Below are 27709 nucleotides of genomic sequence, written 5' to 3'. Positions count from 1 at the left end.
GGTCTACTATGGTCATTTATAAATGTAATGAGGAATCCATATTGAACTAATAGGACTTAACAGTTACTATACTCCAGCCACTTTGGACCTGGTTTGAGTTCGGAGAAGCCTTCCAAAATACCTTACCTCTAGGATGTTTGCAAGTCCTGCCTTCTACCTGAGTGCATTTCTTCTACCCCTTCCCACTCCAGGCATTCTCTTACACCAGGTACCAGCAAATCCTTATTTTCCTAGAAGACTTCTTCAGGGTGGGCTCCTTCCTTCTCTTCCTTATCTTTCATCACCGTTGCACAGCCAACCATAAGCATCTGGACCAGCTAATTAGTGTCCAAGGTTCCTGGGGGAATGGGAGCCTAGCAGTTACTGCTCAGATTCAACAAGTACATGGGAATAGGCATGTGTTTAGAAGTTCTTAATGTGTTCGGAAAGTTGACAGATACATTATCTTTACAATGTTGCTTTATTTAAAATGAGCACTCACAGTGTAAGACAGTTATAAATAAATCTTCAATAGTAAATAGTAGTCAGCATTTTCTTGTTAGTATTAAACAGATACAAATAGTTCATCATTAAATTAAAAGTTACAAGTTTATTTTACTTTAATACCAGAAATGAGCTTGAAGAGCTTATTTTATAGAGAAGCATAATGGCTAGAGATGCTTTATGAAGTGACAGTCCATTCAAAATAAGGAAATAACTCTTTGCTAGGTTTTCAATACCTTCTTTACTGTACACTAGTAATGGTTTTCATAACAGTCTCTCTTTATGCTGATTTTCCCTCCTAGCCCTTTTCCTGAACCTGTCACTTCCCTCACTTCTTTGGTGGCAAGGTGTATTAGTCTAATCTCCCAAGAAACAATGCCTTAGTAAAAAAAAGTGCAGTTGCTTTTGCAAGGTTATAACTACCTGAATTACAATATTATAATTCTAGGGCTGGGAAACTTCTGTTATGTTCTTGCTGAGAACATGGTATGCTGATAAAAAAGCTTCATTCAGTTAACTTAAATTTATTTCCCCAAATATTTCTGCAAATCTGAGTGACTATTGCGAATAATTCGGCACAATTAAGTAACTGGTAGTGTAACTTCTGGGCAATTTTCCTATTCTGAAAAGTGCAGCAGTCAAGAGGTAGCCTCTGAAGACACTTAGATAAGAACTATGTCTATCCATTTGAATGTATCAGGGAAGCAGGCAGGATCTTTTACAATTGCTGTGAGAAATTACTGTGTGTTACTCGGGAACTTGGAGAGAACTCTCGTTGGGTGGGAGGGGTTTTACTACTTTTGTCTCCAAATAGCACACAAACGTGGAGTTTAAGATCAGAAGTGACCCAAAAGACTGAAGTCCAAGGCCTGACAACAGAGACTGATGGAAGCAATGCTGCCATCATTTAGTGCTGATGGCGTCAGCAGACTACAGACATTCACATTCAGATCTGAAACCATGACCACAGGATGGGAAAACACTCTGCATGGTTTGCAGTTACTCCCATACACACATCAGTGTTCTATTCACACAGAGGTAGAAACTATGCAGTTTGATTAGTCACCTTTGGCCATTCTCCTTCAAATCAGCCTGAGCAGATGGGAGTAGTTCTGCTGCTATGAACGGTCTGCAGACAGGCAGCAAACAGCTGTTCTCTCTCACCACTGAGAAAGGGCACAAAAGGTCAAAGTTTGCGCTAGAGTTTAGAGGACTTAGAAAATAGTGATAATTCTAAGAATCCATTTTCTGCTAATACCATATGAAACACATTTGTCTTAGGCTTCTGATGTAGATTTACTAGCACTTGGAAAGGCTGCCGTCTAAAGGCTCTTAGTCCTCCTTCCTCCTCAGCATTATTCTTCTCACGGGTAATTTAGAAATGGGATTCTAAATTAAAATGACAAAGGTGTATTGTGCAAATTACACTGAGGGAGAGATAATGGGTTCACCCTGGGCAGAAAAGAAACTAAAGCCCAGACTGGTGGTGGGCAAGCTAAAAGAATTTAAGGCTCAGTTTTATTTCATGAAAGGAAGCTGAATTAATCATTTTTGTTTTAAATTTTTTTTTAAAAAACTGTTTTCTTCTGCTCTGGCTGATTAAACCAGAACCTTCCTCCAGTCCCACTGCACAGTCCCACTGTTTAGAGAGCTCCAGTTCACACTGGTGCAGCTTCACAGCTACAGCTCATCCATCCTCTGTTGAGTTCACAACCTCCGATGAGGAGGTTATGACCCAGAATGTTTTTGCACATCTTACCATTCACGGCTAAGTTACTTAACACATGGTTTGTACTCAAGGCTGAGTTCGAGATGGGTGGTAGCAAGCATCCAGCCGAGACTGCTAGCTTATTCCTGGATCCTCCCACATCTGACAGAAAAGGCAACAAGTCTTCTGTAAACGGCTCCCATGAGTGAGATGGTGAGCACCACTATTCCACACACGAGGCTGCATGCCCATCGTGGGCCCAAGTAAGTGTACACATGGCTGATAAACACAGGCCCGAGGATCCGCGCTGCGCTTCCAGAAGCAGATAACCAGCCCATGTACATACCCTGTAAGGGGGACGGCAGAGGACAACAGATTCATTCAGGGTTAGTTATTTTAAATAAAAACAGTAAGCTGGGCACTTTAATCCCAGCACTCAGGAGGCAGAGGCAGGTGGGTCTCTGTAAATTCAAGGCAAGCCTGGTCTACAAAGTGAGTTCTAGGACAGCCAGGGCTGTTACACAGAGAAACCCTATCAAAACCAAAAAAAAAAAAAAAAAAGATCTGAAAGAGTTTTAGGACAGCTAGAGAAACCATGTTTCAAAAATCCAAAAAGAACAAAAACTGACCTGAGCAGGAAAGAAGACTCAATGATTTGGTACTGTTTGCCTTATAAATTCAAATACCTGAATTCAATTCCCAGAACTTAATTTAAAAGCTGGGCATCTGGGGCATGGAGGGGTGGGACTGAGTAAATATGATCAAAATGCAGTATGTGAAAGTCTCAATAAAAATAATAAAGAAATGGGGCATTGTTACAGGTGCATGGAATCCCATAATTGAGAAGTTAGAGACAAGCAGATCCTTTGGGTTCCCGAGGTAGCCAACCAGCTGAGCCTACATACATAGTGAGTTCTGGGCCGAGGACTGCTGGTACACGAATCACCATGCCTGACTGTTCATTTAGTCTCAGAGACAGAGTGTGTCCCTTGCAGCTGGAGTCACAGGTCACATAGGCCTGACCTGGGTGCGAGGACCTAAACCTCAGTTCTCCAGGAGAGCAGTAAGCACTCATGACTGCTTAGTCATGTACCCATCACCTTAGTTTGCTTTTTAAAGATGATCTTACAGTATAGTCTATATCTGCCTAAGAATCACCCAGTAGCCTTGACTGGCCTCAAATTCGAGATCTTCCTGTTCCTGCCTCTGAAATGCTGAGATTATAGTCATGTGCCACCACAGCCATCTCAGGTTAATTTTATTTATTTATTTATTTTATTTTTGGTTTTTAGAGACAGGGTTTCTCTGTGTAGCCCTAGCTGTCCTGGCTAGGTTTCTCTGTAGACCAGGCTGGCCTTAAACTCGCAGAGATCACCTGCCTCTGCTACCCAAATGCTGGGATTAAAGGCATGTACTACCATCGCTCCACTAATTCTTAAAGATTAAGATAATTTGTGGCCATTTATATAACTGCCATTAAAAACGAAAGTAAGAAACATATAGGAAGTAAATAAACAATAATATGATTATGAGTAAGTGATGCTACATATATAAAATAGTGTCGCACTGAAAGTAACTCTGAAGAATCCATGACATACTCCTTAAACTGCATATACCCATTTACATAATAACAGAGAAGGGACTAGAAATGGAGCCTGAATTTATTAAAACATTAGTAATTATGACCTCTCTGAAACTACTATTCATATTGTATCTACATATTTTTGATTTTATATAATGAATACAGAAATTACTTGTTTTGTGTTGTGTGTGTCAGAGATCAAACCTAGAGTGTCAGGCATTCCAGGATAAAAGCTCTACCACTGAGCTGCACTTCTAGCCTACGAGTTTTTTTGTGTGTTTTTGTATTATTTGGGACTGAGTCTTACTATATAGCCTGGCTATCCTGGGCCTCAATGTGTCAACCAGGCTGGGCATGAACCTGCAATGATCCTCCTGCCTCAGCTGCTTGGATGCTGAAAATACAGGTGTGTGTGACCACACCCAGCTCAGTCCTGACATTCTGATTTAAGAATTAATTTTGGACCAGGGCTTTAGCTCAGTGGTGGAGCAAGCCTAGCATGTTCAAAGCCCAGGATCCAATCCTAGCACTGCAAAATAAACAGCTAAAATATATAAAGGTAGGTCTCAGTATAGCTCAGCAAGGTCCTGGGTTTAATCTCCAGCACAACACAGAAAGGAAATAGACATAGCTGCCAAAACTGTTTAATACTATTGTGTTTTCATCTCTGTAACAGCCTAAATCCAATCTGGCTGCCAATTTTGATTTTCTCTTATCTACTTTAAGAATGAGTAAGAAGAAATTTAAAGTTCAGAGATTTTTTTCCATGAAAAGTATTCTGAGTTCATGATTACTGAATCTAAGACATCTGAGTTCTGACTTAGCAAGTTTGTGTTTTATCAGATAAATTTTATCACATATTACAAAAATTTTGAGTGATGGAATCAGAGGTAGAACCTAAAGCTCAAGCCTGCACGGTATACAGGTGAGCTCCAGCTCCAGAGCCTAAAAATCCACCTCTCCTGCAAAATTAGCCTTTTGTTTTGTTTTCTTTTTTCATTTGAAATACTAAATCAGATTTTAAAATCTGCTAAGCCAGCTTGTGTGGAACAGAACTATAGAAAAGGAGATGAGGGAGCTACAGCTTACATGGCTGCAGGGCTGTTACCTGAGGTTTGGGTCCTAGAATTTTTGAATATAGTGTGTAGGACATGACGTTGCAGGCTGGATAGCCTACTCCAACTAGCACAGCGGCTGTCAGGAACTGGGCCAGATGGATCACCGGGGTGTACAGGCACCAAGCTTGTACAATTGGGCACCCAGTTGGCTGTTGACTGTGATCTTCTCTCAGAGAACTCCAAAGGTCAATGATAATTTCCCCAAATGTAGTATTAGGGATTGAGCTGTTGTGTAGATCTGAAAAATAAAGTTAAGATTAGGTATCATCCGCTACTACTAAAGAATGCCAGGGGCTAATGCTACAGAGTTAAAATCACCATACCTTCCCACTGTATTTTGGGAAACTGATTTCCCCAGGGTAACAAGATAAAGAAGCCGACCCATACAACCACGAGTCCTCCCAGGAGAATAGCACGCTCATCAATCCTGTTGAACAGAAACTCTGATTGAAACAGAAATGCAATATGAATTCACAGTTCCATTACGATAACTAAAAAAAATTTAAGTAAAATTGTTATACAATTCATTATATTTATCAACTAATGCAATGCTAAATAGAATCCCCCACTGAAAGCACCTAGTACCATACATGGCAATGTACACCTGTAGCCCCAGCACCTAGGTTCAGGGCAGGAACCACAGGAAGGGAGTTCAAGGCTAGCCTGGGCTACATAGCAAGCCCGTCTCAGAGAAAAAAAAGCTTCTCTAATAAATTGCTGATTTCAGATTGGGGGCTGGACTCTAGAGGATGAATGTATTTGTCTGTTCCTACAGGAAGTAGAACTTGTCAGTGACTATTATGGCAGAGACTCAGCACCAGTGTGAAGAGTAACCATGCCGACACATGCCTGTGCTCATTTTCAACCAACACTTTAAGAATATTAAACCATTAAAGCCATTCATCAGCTAATAACCTGTGCTAACCCTCTATGGCAGGCCTCAGTGGTAGAGGCCTTGATTAGCATGTGTGATCCCCTGGCTCAACCCCAGCACCACAGAGAGAAGAAAACCAGTGGAAGAACTCAATTCATACGGATGGAGACCTAAGCCTATAAGCCTATAATCCTAGTGCATGGGAGGTGGAGGAAGCCAGGGTACATCAGACCCTGACTCCAAAATACACACACAGAAAATCTATGGAAGTTCAATTTGTTCCTTGAAACATGGTCTCAATATGTAGCAGGCAGGCACTCACGGTCCTCTTGTCTCAGCCATAAGTGTAGAGGCTTTAGTAATCAGAATTTTCCAAACTTAATCATTCAGTCTCCGAAGACAATGTTTTATGCCAGTCCGGGGTGGCGCATGCCTTTAATCCCAGCACTTGGGAGGCAGAGGCAGGCAGATCTCTGTGAGTTCGAGACCAACCTGGTCTACAGAGCTGGTTCCAGGAAAGCTAGGACACAGAGAAACCCTGTCTTTAAAAACCAGTGTTTTATGAAATACACTTTTAGTAATATATACATTAAAACACAGTATATAACAATAGTTCCTGTGCAGTTATTTGGTAAGGCATTTTACTTTACCAAAGTGATGCCATAAAATATAAAAATACCATGCATTCTCAGTAAAGTTTTTATCTTTATGCAAATTTTCAAGAACTATAATACAGCCAGGTATGGCGGTGCATGCCTTTATTCCCTGCACTCAGGAGGGTGACTGACCTATGAATAGTGAGTTCCAGGCTAGCCAGGTTACACAGTAAGACTGCCTTAACAACAACAGCTGTAACACCTGAGAGAATGTGCTAGCAGACTCATTTATATTAGCACTGTTTTGTGTTTCTTTTTTCAAACAAAGATTTGAAATAAAACTAAAAGCATAAAACTTACTTTTTGGAAAGTAATTTAACCCCCATGAAAACAGCAACTGCCTCAACTCCGAGAGCAGCGAGAATTATTCCGTCATAGAGCACAGCCTGCTCCTGGGTCCAGGCGTACATGTCCATTGTTAATGGAGTGAGGATCCTAAGAGAGAGTCAGGCTTATTCACTTAAGCGACAGTTGTTACTAAGAATTAAATACAAGCATTTATAATAATGCCTTCAAGAGTATGCAATGCTTTTCATTTCAATTTACATAAGGAGCACAGTCACAGTGCAGGAGGTTCGCAAAGAGGAGACACCATAAGTTAGTTACAGTCCCACCCTCCCAGTAACTATTCATGGTTACACTGTAGTAGAAATTGATTCCTTCTCTTGGTGAAACTGTGAGCTTTGGGGGTGAGACTCTGTGACCAGCCTCCCTTTGGGAAGTCACATCTACACAGAGGCCACTGTAAAGAGCCTCTACAAAAGTAAACTTTTATGTTGACGTCATTTTCAAAATCAGAAATTTATTTCAGTTTTCCTGTGCACTTTTTAGACGCTTTGCCCTCACTATTAAAGTGTGTGTGTTCCAGCACTGTCACACTGTCGTGTTATTAGCGCCTACTTATCCAAGCCCAGGGGATCCTTCCTTCATCAGTACTTTACGTGTTTCTGCCCTCCCTATGAATACCTCTGCCTTTATATGCCTGTCTTCTTCCTTGCTGAGTCTACCCCTATGGTCTACCATCTTCTGTTGGCTGACAACAGAACAGTTTATTTTAAATGCTGTATTAAAAAGAATCATAGTATCTGAGACAGTGAAATCAGATGAGCTGATATAGAAAACAGATGCATGCTTTCTCTAAGGGCTAAACAACTAACATGTGCCCTGGCTCTTCCTCCTGGGTACAGCCCAAGGGCTGAAGGCCAGAATCCCCGCAGACACTTGCACAGCAGTGCCACTCCGCTTAGCTGCATGGAGCCACCAAGTGGACAGGTGAGTGGACAGCCAACTGCCATAGGAAGTTAGGCAAGTCTGATATACCACAACAAGAACCCTGAAACCTCACACTCGATGAAATGAGGCATGCAGAAAAGCAAAATGCTGAGACAGGTCATCAGACTGGTGAAAGACATGGGGAGGAACCGAGAGGAGGGTGTGCAGCCTGTTTGGGATAATGATGAGGTTGTTCTCATGATTCACAAGGTTGCGACAATACTTAATGCCACTGTATCCAACTTTTCCAAAACAGTTAAAGGGTCTGGAGAGATGGCTTGCGATTAACAGCACTTGCTGCTTTTGCAGAGGACCCAGGTTTGATTTTCATCAATACGTGATGGTTCCTAACCATCTGTGATTCCAGTTTCAGGGACCCAATTCTCTCTTCTCACCTCTACTGGCACCAGGCACACACATGGTGCACATATATTACATGCAGACAAAACACTCATAACACATTTTAAAAAATAAATCTAAAACTTTAAAAAAAAATTGAAATGCTGGGCCCAGCTGTACAGATCTGTACGCCAATTACAGGAGGCTGAGATTGAAGCATCACAAATTTAAGCCCTGCCTGAGCTATTGAGTCAGTTTAAAGCCAGTTGGATGACTTACTGAGAATTTGTCTCAAAATAAAAAGTACGCAGATTGAGAATGTACCTCAGTAGCAGAGTACTCGACCAGTATGCTTGAGATCCTAATTTTAATCCCCAATATTAGAGGGGAGAGGTTAATGTGAACTGTATGTAATGTGTATTTTGCATTAAAAATGTTTCCTAAAATGAGTTATGACTTTCATGTGGATGAGTAATTTTGAAAATATACACACCAAGCACATCTACTGACACGGAAATGTTACAGTTATATGGAAATAAGCAAAGTGATGACATTACAGCCATGAGTTTTCATACATTCTTCCCCTCTCCATGTGAAAAATATGAAGTGGCTTTTTGCAGGTGTGTGTGTGTGTGTGTGTGTGTGTGTGTGTGTATGTAATGCTGCATTTGCATATTATTTTCTCTTTTGAACGAGTCATTTGATTTTTAAAAAGGATGAATGAAATCTACACAATTGTGAATTTTATAATTATCGATCAAGAATTAAATAAAGCTAATATCACCAGACTAAGTGTTAATTATGTCATGATATAAGATTTACATACATTTATATTTAAATTGGTCATGTTAACACATCCATTTAATCCCAGCACTTGGAAGGCAAAGACAGTCAGATCTTAAGGCCAGCCTGGTCCTTCATAGAGAGTTCCAGGACAGCCAGGTTACACAGATCCTGTCCCAATAACCAAAATGAAAAAAAAATCCAAAAATTTTAAGAAAAAAATATGCCTTACATAAGTTTTAAAAACAAAATCTATATACATAATTAACACTACATTAAGAAACATGGATTAGTAAGGAATTGGATTTAAATAAAGACAATAAAACTTACGTTTCAAAAAGAGCAAAGATAAACAAAACCACAAAAAACAGAACATTGGTAGCCACAACAGCAACTTGATCAATATGTCCTCCGGGAATCTGAACTTCATCTGTATTTTCTATAAATAGAAAAGTAATATTACCTATATGTGTAATTTTCATACGATGATAAAGTAATATGAATGGTTAGCTGGGTGTGGTGGCTCACATCTGTAACCCCAGCATTTGGGAGGCTGAGGCTGGATGATCACAGCAAGTCTGAGGCCAGCCTGTGCCAAGGGGCTTTGGGGGAAGAGAGAGGGAAGGAAAGGGAAAGAAGTAACAAGATTCAGAAAGTAAGTAGTTTTCAAATGGTATTTACATAAAGTGGCCACAGGTCAGGCAATGGTGGCCTTTAACCCCAGCACTCAGGAGGAAGAGGCCAGCCTGGTGTATAAGGGGGGTTCCTGGACAGCTAGGACTGTGACCTGTCTTGAAGCCCTGTCTCGAAAAACCAAAAAATTAATAAATAAACATAAATGTTTAATTTCTCTCTTCCCTGTTATTAAAAAAGTTATGTTAGATTTGTGCAGATGAAGGTAACAAGGGTAGCAGGCAGATGAGAGGCGGGAGGGAATGAGTGGTCAGTATGTACTGTGTACATACTGTCTAAGAATATACTAATTAGAAGTTATGTTAATGCTGGGCTTGGTTGGTATACACAGTTATCCCTGCACTCAGGGGGCTTAGGCAACAGAATCATGAGCTGAAAGCCAGCCTGAGCTATATAACGAGACCTATCTCAAATATAAAAAGTATTTGTATCTTTGCAGTGCAGTAGCTTTAGAGGGCAAAGCATAATTTCTCGCCTTGAACTATGCACTTAAACTCTATAAAGTACAGACATTCCTGACACAACCTCAAAGTTATATACACAACCATATCTGCTCGTGCCCATTCCTTATGTTCAGTGGGAATGGTGTAAATGACACAAGAATGGACACGTACGCTGTGTGCAGCATGGGGGGCAAAGAAGCATGGTGTGGCTTCTCCTGACACAGAAAGCTTGAGTATGTTTTTGTAATGGTGTCTGCCTTTCTACCTGGGGAAAGGAGGTTTAGAAATGATGGGTATTGTTTATAGGGAGTGGTTTCTGACTCTTCTTTCCAGTCACACCAGAGCACTGGCCACCTTCATCCAGACCCCTTCACACGAGCAGGCCCCTAGCCCTTCTGACCCTTGTACTATTTGGGGTACACCTTTCTAATTCTTAGTTACTACTCCGGGCCTGTCCTGACTTCTTTGAAACAAGTACAAATGATGCCCGGTCAGACTGAAATTTCTTACATAGATTTTTTTTTTAATTTATTTATTAAAAATTTCCACCTCCTCTCCACCTCCCATTTCCCTCCCACTCGGCTCTACCCAGGGCTGGCTGCTGTAAGGAATCTCAGAAAGTTATCCCAGCTAAGGAAACTGACTAAGTGTCCCAATTACAAGAATTTTAGGGCTAGGCAATGGTGGTGACTGCCTTTAATCCCAGCACTCAGGAGGCAGAGGCAGGAAGATCTCTGTGAGTTCAAGGCTGACAAGGTCTACAGAGTGAGTTCCAGGACGGCCAGGGCTACAAAGACAAACTCTCAAACACACACACACACACACACACACACACACACACACAATAATAATAATAATAATAATAATAATAAATAATTTTAAGGAAAGACAATAGTATATTGATCCAATTTTTAAATTAAATTGATTGGTTGTTTTATATGTATTAGTGTTTTGCCTACATACATGTATATGTCTGGTGCTTGCAGAAGTCAGAAGGGAGCTTCAGGTTCCTAGAGATGGAGTTACAGACAGTTGTAAGCTACCATGTGGGTTCTGGGAACTGAACCCAGGTCCTCTGCAAAAACAGGAAGTGCTTTCAACTGCTGAACCATCAACTCCACCTGCCCCCAAATTTTATGTAATTAGAAATTACAATCCCACTCAAAGAAAACTTCTTTAAACTTGACCATCTTTAAATATTAAAAAATCATGTTATTTTTTACCTGATACATTTTATCAAGATATTTATGAAAATACAAAAATAATTTTATGTGAAAGTATTCGGTAAAATTATACTTTGGTTTTTGTGTAATTTTATAAAATCACTGAGCAAGTGCCATCTTGCATTTTTTCATATGGTTGAAGGCTACAATCAGTAACTAAATAACAACTAAGTAAAATATTCCCAGTTACCAGATTGGGAACTTATAAACAAACCAAAGAAAGATTTAAAGGACTGGGCTGTGTGTAAGGTGTTACTGTGCAAGCATGAAGATCTGAGTTCAGATCCCGGCATCCACGTGAAACTCAAATGCGGAGGTGCTAAGCACTGTAACCCAGCACTGGGGGAACAGAAACAGGTGGATTCTTGGGCTCACTAGTCAGTCATCCTATTCAAAATGGCCAGCTCCACGTCGATGAGAGACTGTCTCAGAAAGTAGGGTGGAGAGAAAATAAGGAGAACACCTGATGTAGGACCTCTGACCTCCACAGTACCTGCACATACATGCACACATGCAGACACCACACACCCACACATTCATAAGATAATAGAATGCCTACTATCATGATTAAGGTATGGGAATTGCTGGAAGCCAGGTGTATGTAGCACAACTGGGATCCCAGCACATACAAGGCTGAGGCAGGAGGATCTCAAGTTCTAGGCCAGCTTTGTCAAGCATGTCATGTTCAAGGTAAGCCTGGGCTACATTCTGAGACACTGTACTGAAAAAGGGTCTTAAAACAGAAAGGGCTCCCTGTTCCAGGGTTACTGGAAGCATGGCAAGGAGCACGAGGGTTTTAGGACACTGACTCTTTGAAGAAGACAAGTGATCTTTGTTAAGTTGGGAGCGTAGGCCCCAGCCCCTCACATCTATCCCAGCCCTCAGGCCTGAGAGTTATATTGGTCTAGACTCCAAATCCAAGCAGGCCAGGTCCTGACCCCCACTCCCTGGAAGGGGTCAGGACCACGCCCACAGAGTATTTAAATGAACTCCCAAAAGAGGAACACTGGTCTCTTTTCCTTCCTCCGGTGGTTGTTCGCAGCCCCTCAGGGCCACCCGAGAGCTCAGAACTCCCATTAAACCTGGATATTTCTTAATTTGGCTTGTTTTGACTTGGCTTGATTGGGATTTTGCATCGGCAGAGAGCTCGCCTTAGGAAAATATTCCTAACAATCTTTAGCAATGGCTTTTAAAAGCCTTGCCAATAATAAACACCACATAACTGATAGGTATGGGTTCCTTTATTAATATAGAGTCCTTTCACCTTTGAAGATATTCCCCAGTCACCTACCGTATTGTACTTAGAGGCAAAAGCCATATAAATACAAAGTGAACAGAGTCAGAATTTAAATGGAGCTACACAGGTTAACAGTACCTTCTCGAAAATTCACGCTCTTACATTGCCGTCCTGAGTCATCCACACGATGTTCTCTTAAAAAAGAAAAGCATAAATATTAATAAGACCTTAATTCAGAATCATGGTTTTTAAGATTTATTTATTGATTTTATGTTTATGAGTGCTGTATCTGCATGAATGACTTTAAGCCAGAAGAGGGCACCAGATCTCATTATGGATGGTTGTGAGCCGCCATGTGGTTTCTGGGAATTGAACTCAGGACCTCTGGAGGAGTAGCTAGTGCTCTTAACCACTAACCCCTGAGTCATCTTTCCAGCCCCAGAATCAGTTTTCTTATTATTGGCACCCTATCTTTTCCACAGTCCAACACAATTTCTTTTATTGGCTTCTGAGAAATAAGTTATTAATTACTAATAAATATAACCAATATATGTAAAAAAAATCTTTTTTTTTGTCAGTTCTGGGCATGAAGCGTAGGGCCTCACACATGCTATACAGGCATGCCCCAAAGCCTTGAGCTGTACCTCCAGGGTGAGCCCTGGCGAGAAAAGGCCCAACACTGTTGTCCAGGCTGCTCTCAAACACTGGGTTGAAGTAATCCCCCCACCTCACTCTCCTGATTAGGAAGACTACATATCATATAAAACTGTTTCAAAATTTATCTAGAAGCATACATGATTTGCCTTAGTACATATTTGAGGTTTTCAATGTTTTAAAAATTATAAGTGGCTTTGGAAAAATGAATGAAGCTCTCTAAAAAACATAACATAATAATATTAGGTTTGATAGCATACACCTATATTCCCACCACTTCAGAGACTAAGGCAGGAGAATCCTGAATTCTCAGGCAGCCTTGGCTCCACAGGAAGACTTTTTCTAAAGCTAAAGTAAAAAAAAAAAAAGAAAAGAAATAAAAAGTAATAATACTAGTTCTAGAAAATAAAATATCGTTTTTACTTTTTTCCTTCTTTTGGTTTTTCGAGACAGGGTCTCTCTGTGTTATCGTTGGCTGTCCTGGAACTCACTCTATAGACCAGGCTGGCCTCAAACTCACAGAGATCCACCTGCGTCTGCCTCCTGAGGGCTGGGATTAAAGGTATGCACCATGACCACTAGGCAAAATACCATTTCTGTACTTAGAATCTTATAGTTAGTAAATGAGGAATAGATCTTCATAATCTGTGCTCATTCCTCATCCGTCTTATTACCGCAGTTACCAGTATAACATGCTTTAGCAGATCAAAAACTATAAACCCATATATAGACAGCAAAACACGAGGCCTCACAGGGTCAGGCCTCACAGCTCAGATCTATAATCTAAATCCTGGAGGCTGAGGCAGGAGGACTACAAACTGAAGGCCTGCCTGGTACTCATAGCACCTAGGCAACTTAACAGGACCCTCTATCAAATAAAAAGTAAAAATTAAGAAGCGCTGGAGAAGGCCCTCAGTAGCTAAGAACACTTGCTGCTCTTGCTGATGACCCAGGTTTCGTTCCTGGCATCCAACTGATGTGTGTAATTCCTGTTCCAGCGGACCCAATTCTCCCTTCTGGTTCCTGAGCGCAATGCATGCATGTGGTCCTTATATATATATAGGCAAAACACTTTAAAAACATAAAAATAAATCTTTATAAAGGAGGCTAGGGGCCTGGAAGATACACAGTAAAGGGCTTGCTAAGGGTCAAAGCCAAGTGCTACAAATACAAAAAGACTTCACAGGGATAATTATCCTTCAGTAGTAAGAAAGCTTGTTAACTTTTAGAATTTGCAAACATATCTTATTGCTTCTATGTAGTTACCTTAATATAAAGAGAATCAGAATAATGTTTAGAATTCCCAGGAGGGCGCCAAGTAAAACTGGTGCTGTGTACATGTTGATCTGCAGCTTAATGGGGTCCCACGTTACACCGTTTTCTCCAATGAGTGCAAAGCAAGTCTGAAAAACTAATAAAGTATTATGTGTACAAGTAAGTTTTGATATAAGAAGCATAAGCTAAAAACTGTAAAAATGTTTACTACAGAACTGTTAGGGTCTATATGAAGTCACCATGTGCATTAAGGAATCTCAACTGGAGTGAGAAAATTGGCTCTTGGTTGGTAAAGACAACTTATTCTTTTCTTGTGTGTGCATATATATTCAAACATATTAGTATATTGATGGATATGTGGTATTAAATTTTCATGCAGGATGGAATAAACAGGAAACACACCTAAGAAGGCTCTCAGTGATGAGACACAGATGCGTACATTCATAAAGATTATATCATTTGATCAATCAACTCAGTATCATTTCCTCTTGATCTTTTTATTAGCATATACTAATTTTACATAATAATGGGATTTACTATAACATTTTCATAGATGTATAGTGTGTTCTTATCATATTTACCACCCATTTAGTATCTTCTTTTGACAGAGGAGTAAGCGTGCTAGGGATTGGGGCCTTCACCCCTGCTACATATCTACCCTACCACTGAGCTACACTCTAAACCCCAGGATCTACTTTCTTATAAGACAAAAAAATGAAAGAAAACTACTCTATAGAAGTTAATCATTTTGGTTGCCAGGCGATGGTGGCACACGCCTTTAATCCCAGCATCCCAGCACTCGGGAGGCAGAGGCAGGAGGATCTCTATGAGTTCCAGACCAGTCTGGTCTATAAGAGCTAGTTCCAGGACAGGCTCCAAAGCTACAGAGAAACCCTGTCTCGAAAAACAAAAAAACAAAATAAAACAAAAAGTTAATCTACACAATTGATTCAATAAATAAATTATATATTTTAATAATTATATTGAAGGGGGACAGGAGGGCTTGCACCTGTCAGGGTGCACCTGTGAAGGTCAGAGGACAACTTTTAAAGTCTCCTTTCACAAAGTGGTCTCCAGGGATCAAACTCAGTCCACCACATTTGGCAGTCAGCACAAAAGACCCACTGAGTAATCTTGTTGGCTAAATTAGTTAGAAATTTAACCAACTTTATTACAAGAAAGAAAACACAACAGTTTCAAGTAAAATATTTTGAGTATTTCTGTGTATGTGGTACTTTAATATTAAGTCTGCAGTAAGAATTGGATGGAACAGCTCAAATCCTGGTTGAGGGGATTTTCCATGGCCCTGTCAGTAACTGAGATCTAACTTCAACTGAGAACAAAAACAGATGCTGCCCTTACAACAGCACTGGGTACAAAGCACCCAGAAAAATGTCAGCTCTGAGCCCTGGACTCCCCACCTTCTCTTGTGACTCTGGACAGACTCTCTATACTGTGGGAGGCTCATCTGTGAAATGAGGCAAGCAGCATTCAACTAAGAGCTTTGGAGTCAAGGAAAAACAGTCTAGCAATACTAGAGTATTAAAAACATTAATGTCCCTCCCTGATAAGGCTACTGTCCAGCGGTAGAGCGCTGCCTAGCACACACAAAGCCTTGAGTTCAGTCCAGTATCACACACACACACACACACATACACACACACGCACACATACACACACACACACACACACACAGTCTGAAGGAATTACTGTTTTATTTTTATGATTTTCAGTTAACACATGAAATGTGTTCCATTATGTTTTTATGCATAAACATCACTGTACTTTGCTCATGTTAATCCCCTTACTTCCCTGGCTCCTTCCCTCCACCCTTTCTAAAGTTTCTCTCCTTTTCCATTTGGCCCCAAAGCTTCATATATGAACCTCAGAGGTTTTCCCGACTCGGATTTAAGGAGTTAGGAAAGCCTACCTGGACCCAGAATAAAGCCCAAGGCTTGGCACGTGCTCGTGTTGGCCATGGCACTTGTTCTTTCCTGAAGGGAAGTAGCACCAGCAATGTACGATCGGACAACAGCCACATTTCCTAGAGAGCCCGTGACAAGTAAAGGAATCAGCCATCAGCCATAATACTCACCTGCCTGCCTTGACACAGAGCAAGAAATACTGATAAATACCGTGGTCACTTTTCCCTCTGTGCCATCGTACAAAGTGTGTAAGATTTTCATGGAATAAATACGTAACTAAGGAAACTAAGTGTTTTCATGGATAGAAAAACTGTATCACTGTACAAAAACTCAGCTAGGCTAAGTGGTGCAAACCTGTAATCCCAACAACTGGGAGAAAGAGGCCAGGCTAGGCCACATAGTAAGTTCTAAGCCAGCCTAAGGTAAATAGTGATATTCTGTCTCAAAACTAACCAACACAAAAAAACAAGAATCAAAATAAAACAAACCCACCCATGAGTAAAAACAAAGTCTTAGATGATTTAAAAATGGCATTCTAATACCAAGGTTTTCTCATCAAAAACCAGACAGCATGCATTAGCAGCAGAGTGCTACGCTATAAAGACTATGTTTACGGACGCATGCAGAGACATGGAATAATGGGAGACAGAAACAGAAAGAGTCCACTAAGAACGTAACTAAGGAATTTGGGGCTGGAAAGGGCACAGAGGTCAGAGGTTAAGCATTCACACTGCTCTTGTAGCAGCCCCGGGCTCAGTTCCAAGCACCCACAGCAGATAGTTCCCAAGCACTTGTAACTCCAGCCCCAGGGGATTCAGTGCTGCCCTCTGGCCTCTGAGGACACTGCTCTCATATGCATATCTCCACAGAGGCACATACATATGCATAATAAAAATAAAAGGTTTTTTTAATTATTGAGCACTTATTTTATAGTAGAGACTCTACTAGGAACCACAGAATATTTTAAAATATCATTTACTGCTTCTAATGCAAAAGCTTACTATAGTTGATAAGAAAAGATGGAACCAGTGCAGCAGGGCGAGCAAAGACCAGAAACAGGCAGAAAAGGATCCATTCAGGGGCAAGAAGCTCGAGAGGACTGCACACTAGATAAAGCACTCAGTGTGTGTCTTGAAGGTGAAGACTAATGGAAATCAAAGAAAGGACCTTTAGGTAACAGGAGGATCATGAGCAAAGGCAAATGACAGAAAGACATCTGCCTGTTCCTACGATGTATGTGGGATGTGAGACACAGGGGAGACACGGCTATGAACAGCAGGAAGAATATGACATACACACACATGCAATTACCTGCTCCAAATCCCACCAATCCACGAGCAATCAACATGTAGTATTTGTTATGAGCAGCTGGCACGTGGACATATGCATATAGGCAGTTGGCTGCCACCGAAATAAAGATGGAGATGATAAGAGGTTCTTTTCTTGGCCTATAATTAGACCATAAACCAAATAGAGGTGAAGCTACCATTTGGCCAAGACTAAATGAAGCAATAACCCAGCCCAAAAAACTTGCATCGGCTGTCTGATCAATCTGCAGAGAAAAGTAAATGCTTTAAGAATTCTTATATGATAACAGTCTTCAACTTCTGGCAGCTACAAACATTCCAAGGCAGACTTGTGTGAATGTAAGTCTTTAGACCACTGGGTAACTAAGTACCTGGGAATATGACTTCTAAATCAGTTAGAAAAACTATATTTAGCTTTGTAACAAATATGCAGGCTGTATTCCAGAGTAGCTGAACCTTTGGGGGTTAGTATTTCTGTGGAGAACTCCTGGAACATGTTAATAACCGTCGGGGAGTTCATCGCTGTACATTCAATATCACAGCACTGTATGGTAAGTACTAAGGACACAGAGATGAAGTGGAGTCATCCCTTGGTGTCCTCACAACTGACTCGGGACTCCCAAGAATACCAGAACAAGTGCACACACAAGCTCTTCATAGAGAACGTTTGCATAGCAACTACAAATACCTTCTACAGGTGTAAGTCATCTCTGATCACGTATAATACCTACTACAATGTATATTCTGTAAAGATAGATGACACAGTACAGTTGAGGGAGTAATAAATATTTAAATATATTTCAAACCACAATTACTTGAATTTTTGGATTCAAAACCAAAAGAGAAGGATCAACTGTACACTGAAAACCTGTCCCTGACTGGGTGATGACAATCAGAGCTTCCAGAGGACATGAGAGGAGCGGAGGCTTGCAGTGTGAATACCAGGAGGAGGAAGGGAAGGAGAGAGGAAGGAAAGAGCATGGGAGGCGAGGAAAGGAGCTGGAAAGGAGCTGGAAAGGTGAGTGTGTGACCCTGCAGAGCCTGGGTCACTGAAGAAGGTATGTCTACCTCACTGCTGCCTACTCATCTGCTACAGGCCAAAGCCTGACACAGATGCATCTCAGGAAAAGCAGTAGGCAAGGAGGGAGCTGAAGATACAGAGAGTTCAAGACCAAGTAATCAGAGTTAAGACAAAAGCTGGTAAAAAGGAGAGGAGAGGGGCTGGAGAGATGGCTCAGCAGTTAAGAGCATTGCCTGCTCTTCCAAAGGTCCTGAGTTCAATTCCCAGCAACCACATGGTGGCTCACAACCATCTGTAATGGGGTCTGGTGCCCTCTTCTGGCCTGCAGGCATACACAGTCAGAATATTGTATACATAATAAATAAATAAATAAATAAATAAATAAATAAATAAATAAATAAATATTTTTAAAAAAAAAAAGGAGAGGAGAGTGTAAGCCCTGGCATTCACACACGAACGACAGAAAGTGAACTGAACAGAGACTGCTTTCTGGTCAGTGTTCTAGGATAGAGCAGATTCACAAGTACATAATGCTGGCATTGTCCTAGGCATCATATGTAATCTAGAGATGATTACAGCATACAGGAGAAAGTGCGCATATTACATACAAATACATTACTTTCTTTAATGGACGTGCACATCCAAACATTGTGCTATACTCTGAGGGGACCTGAAAACCAACCTCACAGGACTATCAAGACACAACCTTACTTCCTATCCTTCTCATAAAGTTCTCCTGAAAACTCAAATGAATCCCACAGGAAAATCATGAAGTTAGTCCTCGGAAATATCATCTGTACATTTTGAGAAATCATTTTGTCTACTTGAGCTGCTTTCACAAAGGAGGTAATGACGGATGTGAGCATGGCTGGGTAAGAAGGTGAGCACACCTCCACTCTGCCTGCCTCTCTCCTGGCATGGGTCTATTCTTGGCATAGCACCCTTCTGCTGTAACTGTTTTTGTTTGGACAATAAAGCATATGACCAAATTACACCTCCTTTGAGAAACAATTATTTTAAGTTATTCTAGGACAGATCAAACTACAGAATAATAAGGAAACTTTCTAGCCAATGCTGAACAACACTAGAGTTGCCTCTACTATTACTTAAAAGAACAGATTTAAATGTACAAACCTTTTGAAGATATGGCCAGATTGACATTATCACAATAGAAAAACCTGCAAGGAGGCAGAAATGTTTATTTGTATTATAATAATTTAATCACTATTACAAGTATATAGCAGATTTTAAAATATTCTGAACCTGAAAAGTTACACACACAAAGGCTTAATTTATCAAGCAGTGAAATCTTAATTCTCAGAAGGATAATAAGCTCTAATGTAAACTAGAAATACAAGGTATTCATAGTCCCAACTATGCTCCATACAACAAGAGCAAAGGATCTGCCTGTCTTCTCTCGCATCTCTTGCCGTAAGTGGAAACTACTGAATGCTTTCGCACCTTCACGGCAGACATACGTGGAGGAAAGGCCACGCTGTCAGGGGAAGTGCTAGTCTCTGCGCTGTCTAAAAGGGCGATCCCCTGCAGGAAAGATGAGGAAGGGGAGCACCTTCTCAGGGGAGGTAATATGAACTGAGATAACTGAAGATGGCCACACTATAAAAGCAAATTCCTGGATTCTGATAGGTTTCCCACTTGAGAACTACAATAGAAAACTCCTGCACTATAGATAAATGTTATCTTTTTCCACTTACCTGCAGTGATGGGGATCAAACCCAGGGCCTCGTGCACTTGAGATAAGTACTACTTTAGCACCCAGTCACAAGCCCTATTTGTTCAATCTAAATGTTAGGCAAATCCAGGCAGAAATTATGGAAAGTCTATTTTTAAATGTTTAGCTTTACTGCTGGGTGTAGGGGCCCATCTCTGTAATCTCAGCACTCCAGAGGCTGAGGCAGGGGCATCAAGTTTCAAACCAATTTGAAACATTGATTTACATAAGAAAAATATATTGAGATATGATTCGTGTACCAATGACCCAGCCCTTTAAAGTCTACAATTCATGTAAAGGGGGCAGGAGACAGCAACAGGAGGACAACTATCCTCAAAATGCACTGGAGCTGGGAAGACAGGCACGCCTTTACTCCTAGTACTTGGGAGACAGGCAGGCAGATCTCTGAAGCCAGCCTACTCTACAGAGAAAGTTTCAGGACAGCCATGGGCTACACAGAAAAATTCTTTCTTTTTTTTAAAAAAAGCACTGGCTTTGTGGGAACCTAGTCTGTTTGGATGCTCACCTTCCTAGACCTGGATGGAGAGGGGAGGACCTTGGATTTCCCACAGGGCAGGGAACCCTGACTGCTCTTTGGACTGGAGAGGGAGGGGGAGGGAACTGAGGGAGGGGAAAGGAAATGGGAGGAGGGGAGGAGGTAAAAATTTGTAAGAAGAAGAACCAAAAAAAAAGAATAAATAAGTAAATAATCTTAAAACTAGCACAAAGCATTTTATTCTGAACCACAGAAGTGGGTGTAACTTCCAGCACTTACCCACACTGCTGAGGAACATAGTGAGGTAGAGAATCCTAATAGATCTCCATCTACTCTTGTAATGCTCTTGGGTTTCTACCATGTCCCATTCTCTAGGTGGAAAGAAGAAGAGGGTTTACAGGTTGAGTGTTCATAATCTCAAAACTCCAAATCCAAAATGTTACAGTAACTGAGTGTGGGGATTCTACCATCAACCTCATTCAGTGAATTACAGCAAAAACACACATGCAATCATACTAACACTCTGTACCATCTCCTTCAAAGATCCAAGAACTGGAAAGTCCCAAGCATTTCAGATAATGCACAAGGGCTGACTTCCTGGTCATTAGGGGCAGGTATTTATGCATTAATAATTTTACTCTGTCTTCTCTAAAGGTAAGAGTTATATAACAGACATAATTTATTAATAATATTGGCACCTCTGACTAAGCATTTTAAATTTCACTGGATGGAAGACACAAGACACCTTTAAGAAGTAAAACACTGAGCTGGGCAGTGGTGGCACACACCTTTAATCCCAGCACTTGGCAGGTGAGTTCGAGGCCAGCCTGGTCTACAGAGGTAAAACATTGTTCAAAGACTTGTGTTTACATGGTATGCATGTGGAGGCCTGATAGCAGACAGCCTGATAGTCTGGCTATCCAGGTTGCTCAGGAATCCATTTCTGACTTCTGATGCGGGAAGTGGGCCATCATACCCACCTGACACACACATGAGTTCCTGGGGATCCAAACTCTAGTCCTCAGCAAGCATTTTAACCTCTGAGCCATTTCCCTATCTGTACTTTTCTATTGCTGAATGCAACAGGATTTTTTTTTTTTTTTTTGGTTTTTCAAGACAGGGTTTCTTTGATGCTTTGGAGCCTGTCCTGGAACTTACTTGGTAGATCAGGTTGGCCTCGAACTCACAGAGATCCTCCTATCTCTGTCTCCCGAGTGCTGGGATTAAAGGCATGCGCCACTACCACCCAGCACAATAGAATTCTGTTTATCTAATAGGATGATTGAATAAATTTTCTTAAGGAAAGTTACATAAACTAGTTACAAGAAATACATCTCCCACAAATAGGATATATTAAAAATTAATTACTGTCACGAATGGTAAGATGGGAAAAGGTTCCTGCCTGATGACCTCAATTCCCTCCCTGGAACCCACATGGTGAAGAGAACTGACTTCCCAAACCACTGACCGACCTCTACAGGTATGTCACGGCACACGTGTCTGCACACACACATACAGATGAATAAGTACAGTAAAGGTAAGATTTTCCCAATAATTAGACTCTTATGTTTCTGACATGTCCTACTTGATGGCAGCATATCACCTTTGCTGTGAGCTGTGCTGACTGGAATGATGTCACCTAAGACAGTCCCGTGGGGAGCTTCCTGGAGCACTGACCTTTGCTATCAGGGCTAAGAATAAATCTATCAACTGGCATCCTACCCCTGTTAGGTGATACCTGAGTGTCTACGCTTGTTAGGTGATCACAAAGGTACCAGAGTTGGCAAACCTACCTTGTGTGAGCACTACTCTTTCCAAAAATCAAGACATACTTAACAGTCAGAATGCCTACTTATTCTCCAAGAGGATTTCTTTTGGAGAAAGGGCTTGGTTGATTTGTTGCTGTTGCTGCTGGGGACCTCCTGCTTCAGTAAAGTTCTAAATCCTCCTGCTTCAGTAAAGTTCTGTACCACAGTATCTGTGGTCCAAAGCATTTTATAAAATAGACCTTGATGCTGTCAAATATCCCCAGTGAAGAGCTTTCTTTTTTCAAATGTGCTGTGTTTATAAATGAGACAAGAGGAAGAAGAGAAACATGTTTTAGATCTACTATTTGCCAAGGGTATTCATTACTGATATACATGTATTTCATTTTTTTACATTTACTTATCTTATTTACTGTGTTATGTGTATGGGTTTGAGTGCTGTGACATGCATGTGGAGCTCCGAGGATAAACTGGGAGTTGGTTCTCTCTATCAAATTTAAGGTCATCAGGCTCAGAAGCAAGCTCCCACACCCACTGAGTCATCTCTCCAGGCCCCACTACTCAAACATTTGAAGTGCTGAAAAACTGTATACATAATATTCTGACCTACACAGAGACCTTTTAATTGTGATGTGAAACACCTGAAAAATAGCAGAACTTAAGATGCCTGTATTAAAAAATAAACATATCAACTGGGCGGTGGTGGCACACACCTTTAACCCCAGCACTCAGGAGGCAGAAGCAGGGGGATCTCTATGAGTTCGAGGTCAGCCTGGTCTACAAGAGCTAGTTCCAGGACAGCTAGGACTGTTACACAGAGAAACCCTGTCTCGAAAAAAAAAAAAATCAACACATCTGAGTTAAATGTATACCATTGAGGTTAACTACACACTGGGAAAAGCATGCATTATTGAATCCCCGAGTATGGTCTCTAATATCAATTTAATACATGGTTAGTGTTATACTTTTAGTGACCCATTATTATTCTCTGGAGATTAGAAATTAAATACATTATCACTTTATAAGAAGTATCAGGACATTCTACACTTTCAAATAACTATTTCCCTATGTTCTTTCTCAGCTGAGGAACTGAGAAGTGAATTACTTTTGTGAAGAAAGACAATAAAAAGGTTTAAGTAACTCCAGTTAAAGGAAAAAAAAGAACTTTCCTAGACAGAAGGAAGTTACATGTTCAAGGCCAACCTTGGCTATGTAGTGAATGTAGGACATCCTGGGCTACAGAGTGAGAATGCGTCTCAAAAAGAAAACTAAAGGGGCTGGAGAGATGGCTCAATGGTTAAGAGCACTGGCTGCTCTTTCAGAGGACCCAGGTTCAATTCCCAGCACCCACATGGCAGCTCACAACTACCTGTAGCTTTAGCTCCCTGGGAGCTGACACCTTTACACAAATGCACATAAAATAAAGTTAAAATAAATTATTTTTTTAAAAAAAGAGAGAACAAAAACATATTTCCTAGCCAAGCCTGTAATCCTAGCACTCAACAAATTGAGGCAAAACATGTTGTGGTGGTTTTCTCAGTGGTTTAGCACTAGGCAGGAGGATCAGGAGTCCAAGGTCAATTTGGGCTACCTAGTAACTTCAAGGCCATCCTGTGTTCCAAGAGGCTCTGAAAAAGAAATGAGGAAGATGCCGAAAAGATGTCAAGCTCAACATCAGCCTGGAATATATGGCAAGACTCTGCCCCAAATTTTTGAAGATATTTTTTTCACTTTTTAAATTTTCTTTTGATTTTATGCATGGATGCCTTGCTTGCATGCATGTCTGTGCAATGCACCAAACACATGCAGTGCCCATGGAGGCCAGAGGAGGGTGACAGATCCCCTGAAGACAGTTACACATGGTTATGAGCTGCCATAAGGATGCTAGGAACCAAATCTGGATCTTCTGCAAGAATAACAAGTGCTCATAACTGCCAAACAATCTATCCAGCCCCTAATTGTCTTCTTAAAATGTTATCTCTTAAAAATTGAAGGGATGAGAAAATTTAAAGTTAGGATTTAATGACTACCTTCTATGAAATGGATGAAACAATGCTCAAATTTTGGTTGAAGGGCTATTTGAGGACAGGATAACCCCATTGTCTAAACTCTAATTGCAGAAAAAGAAATGAACATTTATAATGAAAGCTGCAGTGTCCATCCTTGTAACAAATGATGGAGTCTGGTATTCCCCATCATGGGGATTCCCTATCATGGGGGCCTGGCAGCCTGCACCTCTGATGGAATATATTAGCATTTCTCGATACTGCTTATATGACAGTCTTGTGATCAAAAAAGAGACAGTTCATGAAGCCAAACTGTGAGAGCCTCAGGAACACTGACCTAAACTAGGAGTCAACTGTGACATGAGCAGAGATACGTCCAGGGACAGTTCATTTTGTTTTGTTTTGGTGCAGTCTCTATATGGTCCTGGCTGTCCTAGAATTCCCTATGTAGACCAGGCTGGCCTCAGACTTGCAGAGATTCACCTGCCTCTGCCTCCTGAGTGCGGGGACAGATCTAAGTTAGAGAGTTTAAAACAGGATAGAACCAACATACGAACAGTGATTGTCTTTATGTACATAGAGTGTGAGTGTGTGTGTTTACTATATTATTGAGACAACTACAGAAATAAGGAATACAGAGTATAAATTGTATAATACTCTTGAACTGGTGTTTCTAGTTGTACAACAGTGATGGAGTTGTGTAAGAAGCAGGCTTTGAAAACATACTTGGAATAAGCACTGTTATGTCTGAAACTTACTTCAGTTTGGCAAAAAGTGTACATAAAAAGACATTTGGTTGGTGTGGAAAAGACTAAATGAAAAGGTATAAGGTGTTCACTATACTGTTACCTCAACCTTTCCATGTCTTTCTTTCTTTTTTTTTTGGTCGGGACAGGGTTTCTCAGTAGCTATGGAACTCATTGTGTAGACCAGGCTGGTCTCAAACTCACAGAGATCCACCTGCCTCTGCCTCCTAAGTACTGGGATTAAAGGTCTGCGCCGCCACCTCCCAGCTTCTACATTTCTTATATCTTTTTAATTTTGGTAACACAAACATGTCAGATGGCTGAGACTTCTTTTTACAGACTTTGCTTCACCAGGGTGTAAGAAGAAATACTACAGTCGGGCATGGTGGCACACACCTTTAATCCTAGCACTCAGGAAGACTTCTGAGTTTGAGGCCAGGCTGGTCTACAGAGCAAGTTCTAGGCCTGCCAGGGTTACATAGTGAGATCCTGTCTAAACAACCAAGCAAAAGAAAGAAAAGCTGCACTTACTTCCAAGGGGATCTGTTTAACTGTTTAACTTTTCCTTTCTGTCTACTATCAGTGCTACATTCTAGCATTAACTTTCCAACTGGAATTCTCTCCCAAGTAAAACTGCAGTGATCTAACATTTCCAGAGCCACAGCTCCCAATGACAGGATGTTTAACAAACACGTGACTTAAAATCAAGGAAGAGTACACAATACACTGGTGTGAACTGAGCACTTAGGTAAAACTGAACAGGAATAGGGAAAAGTGCTACATTTAGTATTCAGTGTATTTTCAGCACAGACAGGGGGAGGGGAGCACAGCAGCACTGCACTCACGAAAGAACAGCTCTGGACTCAACTACTCAAGAGCAGAGCACCCAGACTCAGGGCTGGAGAGAAAGCAGGATATGCTTCCTGATACGCTGGTGATGTACAGAACTGGAGAGACGTAACAAATAAAAACGTTCTATAAAGGAGTGCACTGGAAAACAAGCACATAGTACTTGCCTGGTACTGTTACTGTACTACTTGGGAGGGAAGGCAGGAAGACCCTAAGTTCAAGGCCCACTTCTACCACAAAGTAACTTATAAGCCAGCCAGCCTGAGCTCCATAATGAGAACTTGTTTGAAAGAAGCAAAAGGAAGAAGTTACGGGGGTGGGGGTGCTTGCAGGCAATGTAAGGACAGACAGTGCAGTAAAGCTGCAACAAGGATTGGAAGCTCCTGTAGCATTTCAGGAAACTCGAAGGTAAGGCTAGCAAACTATAGCCAGCAGGCCTAATCGGAATGCCACCTATCTGGAGCTTGAGAGTGAATACTAAGATTTGCAGGTGAATATTTGTTACCAGTTTGATGACAGAACACTGACTTCCAAGTCTAAATTCTATCATCAATAGACCAATCTACCTCATTTATTATGATTTGTGGATTTTCTCTTGTTGACCAAGTATCTACACTATCCTTTGTCTTTAGGCCTGAACAAACCTAAGCCATCTACTTACAGAAAGTATGCCAACCCCTGCCCTCTTAAATGAAACTCATAAAGTAGGTCAGTTGGAAGCACTAGACACAAAAAAAAAAAAAACCAAAAAAAAAAAAAAAAACCAAAACGGACCTAAGCCAATTAGATCAGGAAATCATAACTGACTGATCTTGTTGGATAGGAAGGGCTGTTAGCTAGCAAAATTGAAGTTCATGCAGTAAAGTAAAAGAAGCAAAACCTATCGGTCATAACGAGTGAATCAAATTATGACTTTTGCAAACTGTGGACAGTGATCAGCTATAGTGGGTCAACAAAATGCAGGGTCTGCTGTAAAAGAGGCAGTTTCTGTTTCTTATATAGATAATATTATTTGTATATATAATGTATACACAGAGAGAGAGAGAGGAAAAATGAAAAATGGAGAAGAAAACGAAGTAGCTTTCAAGCAGGAACTCCTGTAACGGGACTCAGACAGGAGCCTGAGGCAATGTGAAGCTGCTGTGACCTCCGACCCCTAAGTGAGCATCCCCTTCCCCGGCTGCCTGGGTACCCCAGTTCCCTAAGTCCAAAGCTCGGCACTATTCCCAAGTCAACGCGATTACCCGGGAGCCTGTCCGGAGCGGCTCCGGGGCGGCGGCCCGGCTAACGCATGCGCGGCCGGATCCGGAGCCAGGACGGTGGACACGCAGGACCGAGCCCGTCCCACCCCACCTGCTCACCTGCTTCCGGGGGAGCCGGAGCCTAGGAGAGGCTCCCGCTCGGCCTCGCTTCCCAGGCTCGCCATAATGACAGCCCGCACCAGGCGGTGCGCCAACTCTCGCGACACCTGCTCCTTCTCCTCGGCCTGAGCTGTCAAACACCGCCGCGACTGCGCGTGCG

General features: G+C 41.3%; 1 protein-coding gene across 2 annotated transcripts; it reads right to left on the bottom strand.

Annotated features, from left to right (window-relative positions):
- Positions 1–441: 441 nt before the first annotated feature.
- Positions 442–27709, bottom strand: Mfsd8 (major facilitator superfamily domain containing 8). 2 transcript variants are annotated; one of them, XM_048424498.3, is made up of 12 exons: positions 27550–27709; positions 21101–21192; positions 19728–19771; positions 17577–17817; positions 16271–16384; positions 14332–14476; positions 12550–12605; positions 9146–9254; positions 6722–6856; positions 5215–5318; positions 4882–5129; positions 442–2538 (listed from the first exon to the last, which is right to left on the bottom strand). In XM_048424498.3, exons 1-12 carry the CDS (start codon positions 27612–27614, stop codon positions 2332–2334), a joined length of 1560 nt encoding a protein of 519 aa, XP_048280455.1. In that variant the 5' UTR covers positions 27615–27709; the 3' UTR covers positions 442–2331. The 2 variants fall into 2 exon arrangements, with proteins under 2 accessions (XP_048280455.1, XP_085538530.1); XM_085682404.2 differs by lacking the exon at positions 27550–27709 and adding an exon at positions 22615–22632.

Source organism: Myodes glareolus, chromosome 20 (assembly GCF_982192425.1).
Source record: "Myodes glareolus chromosome 20, mMyoGla1.1, whole genome shotgun sequence".
NCBI classification, from domain to species: domain Eukaryota; kingdom Metazoa; phylum Chordata; class Mammalia; order Rodentia; family Cricetidae; genus Myodes; species Myodes glareolus.
Note: the sequence above shows the minus strand (reverse complement) of the source record. Positions and strands in the feature narration are given on the sequence as shown.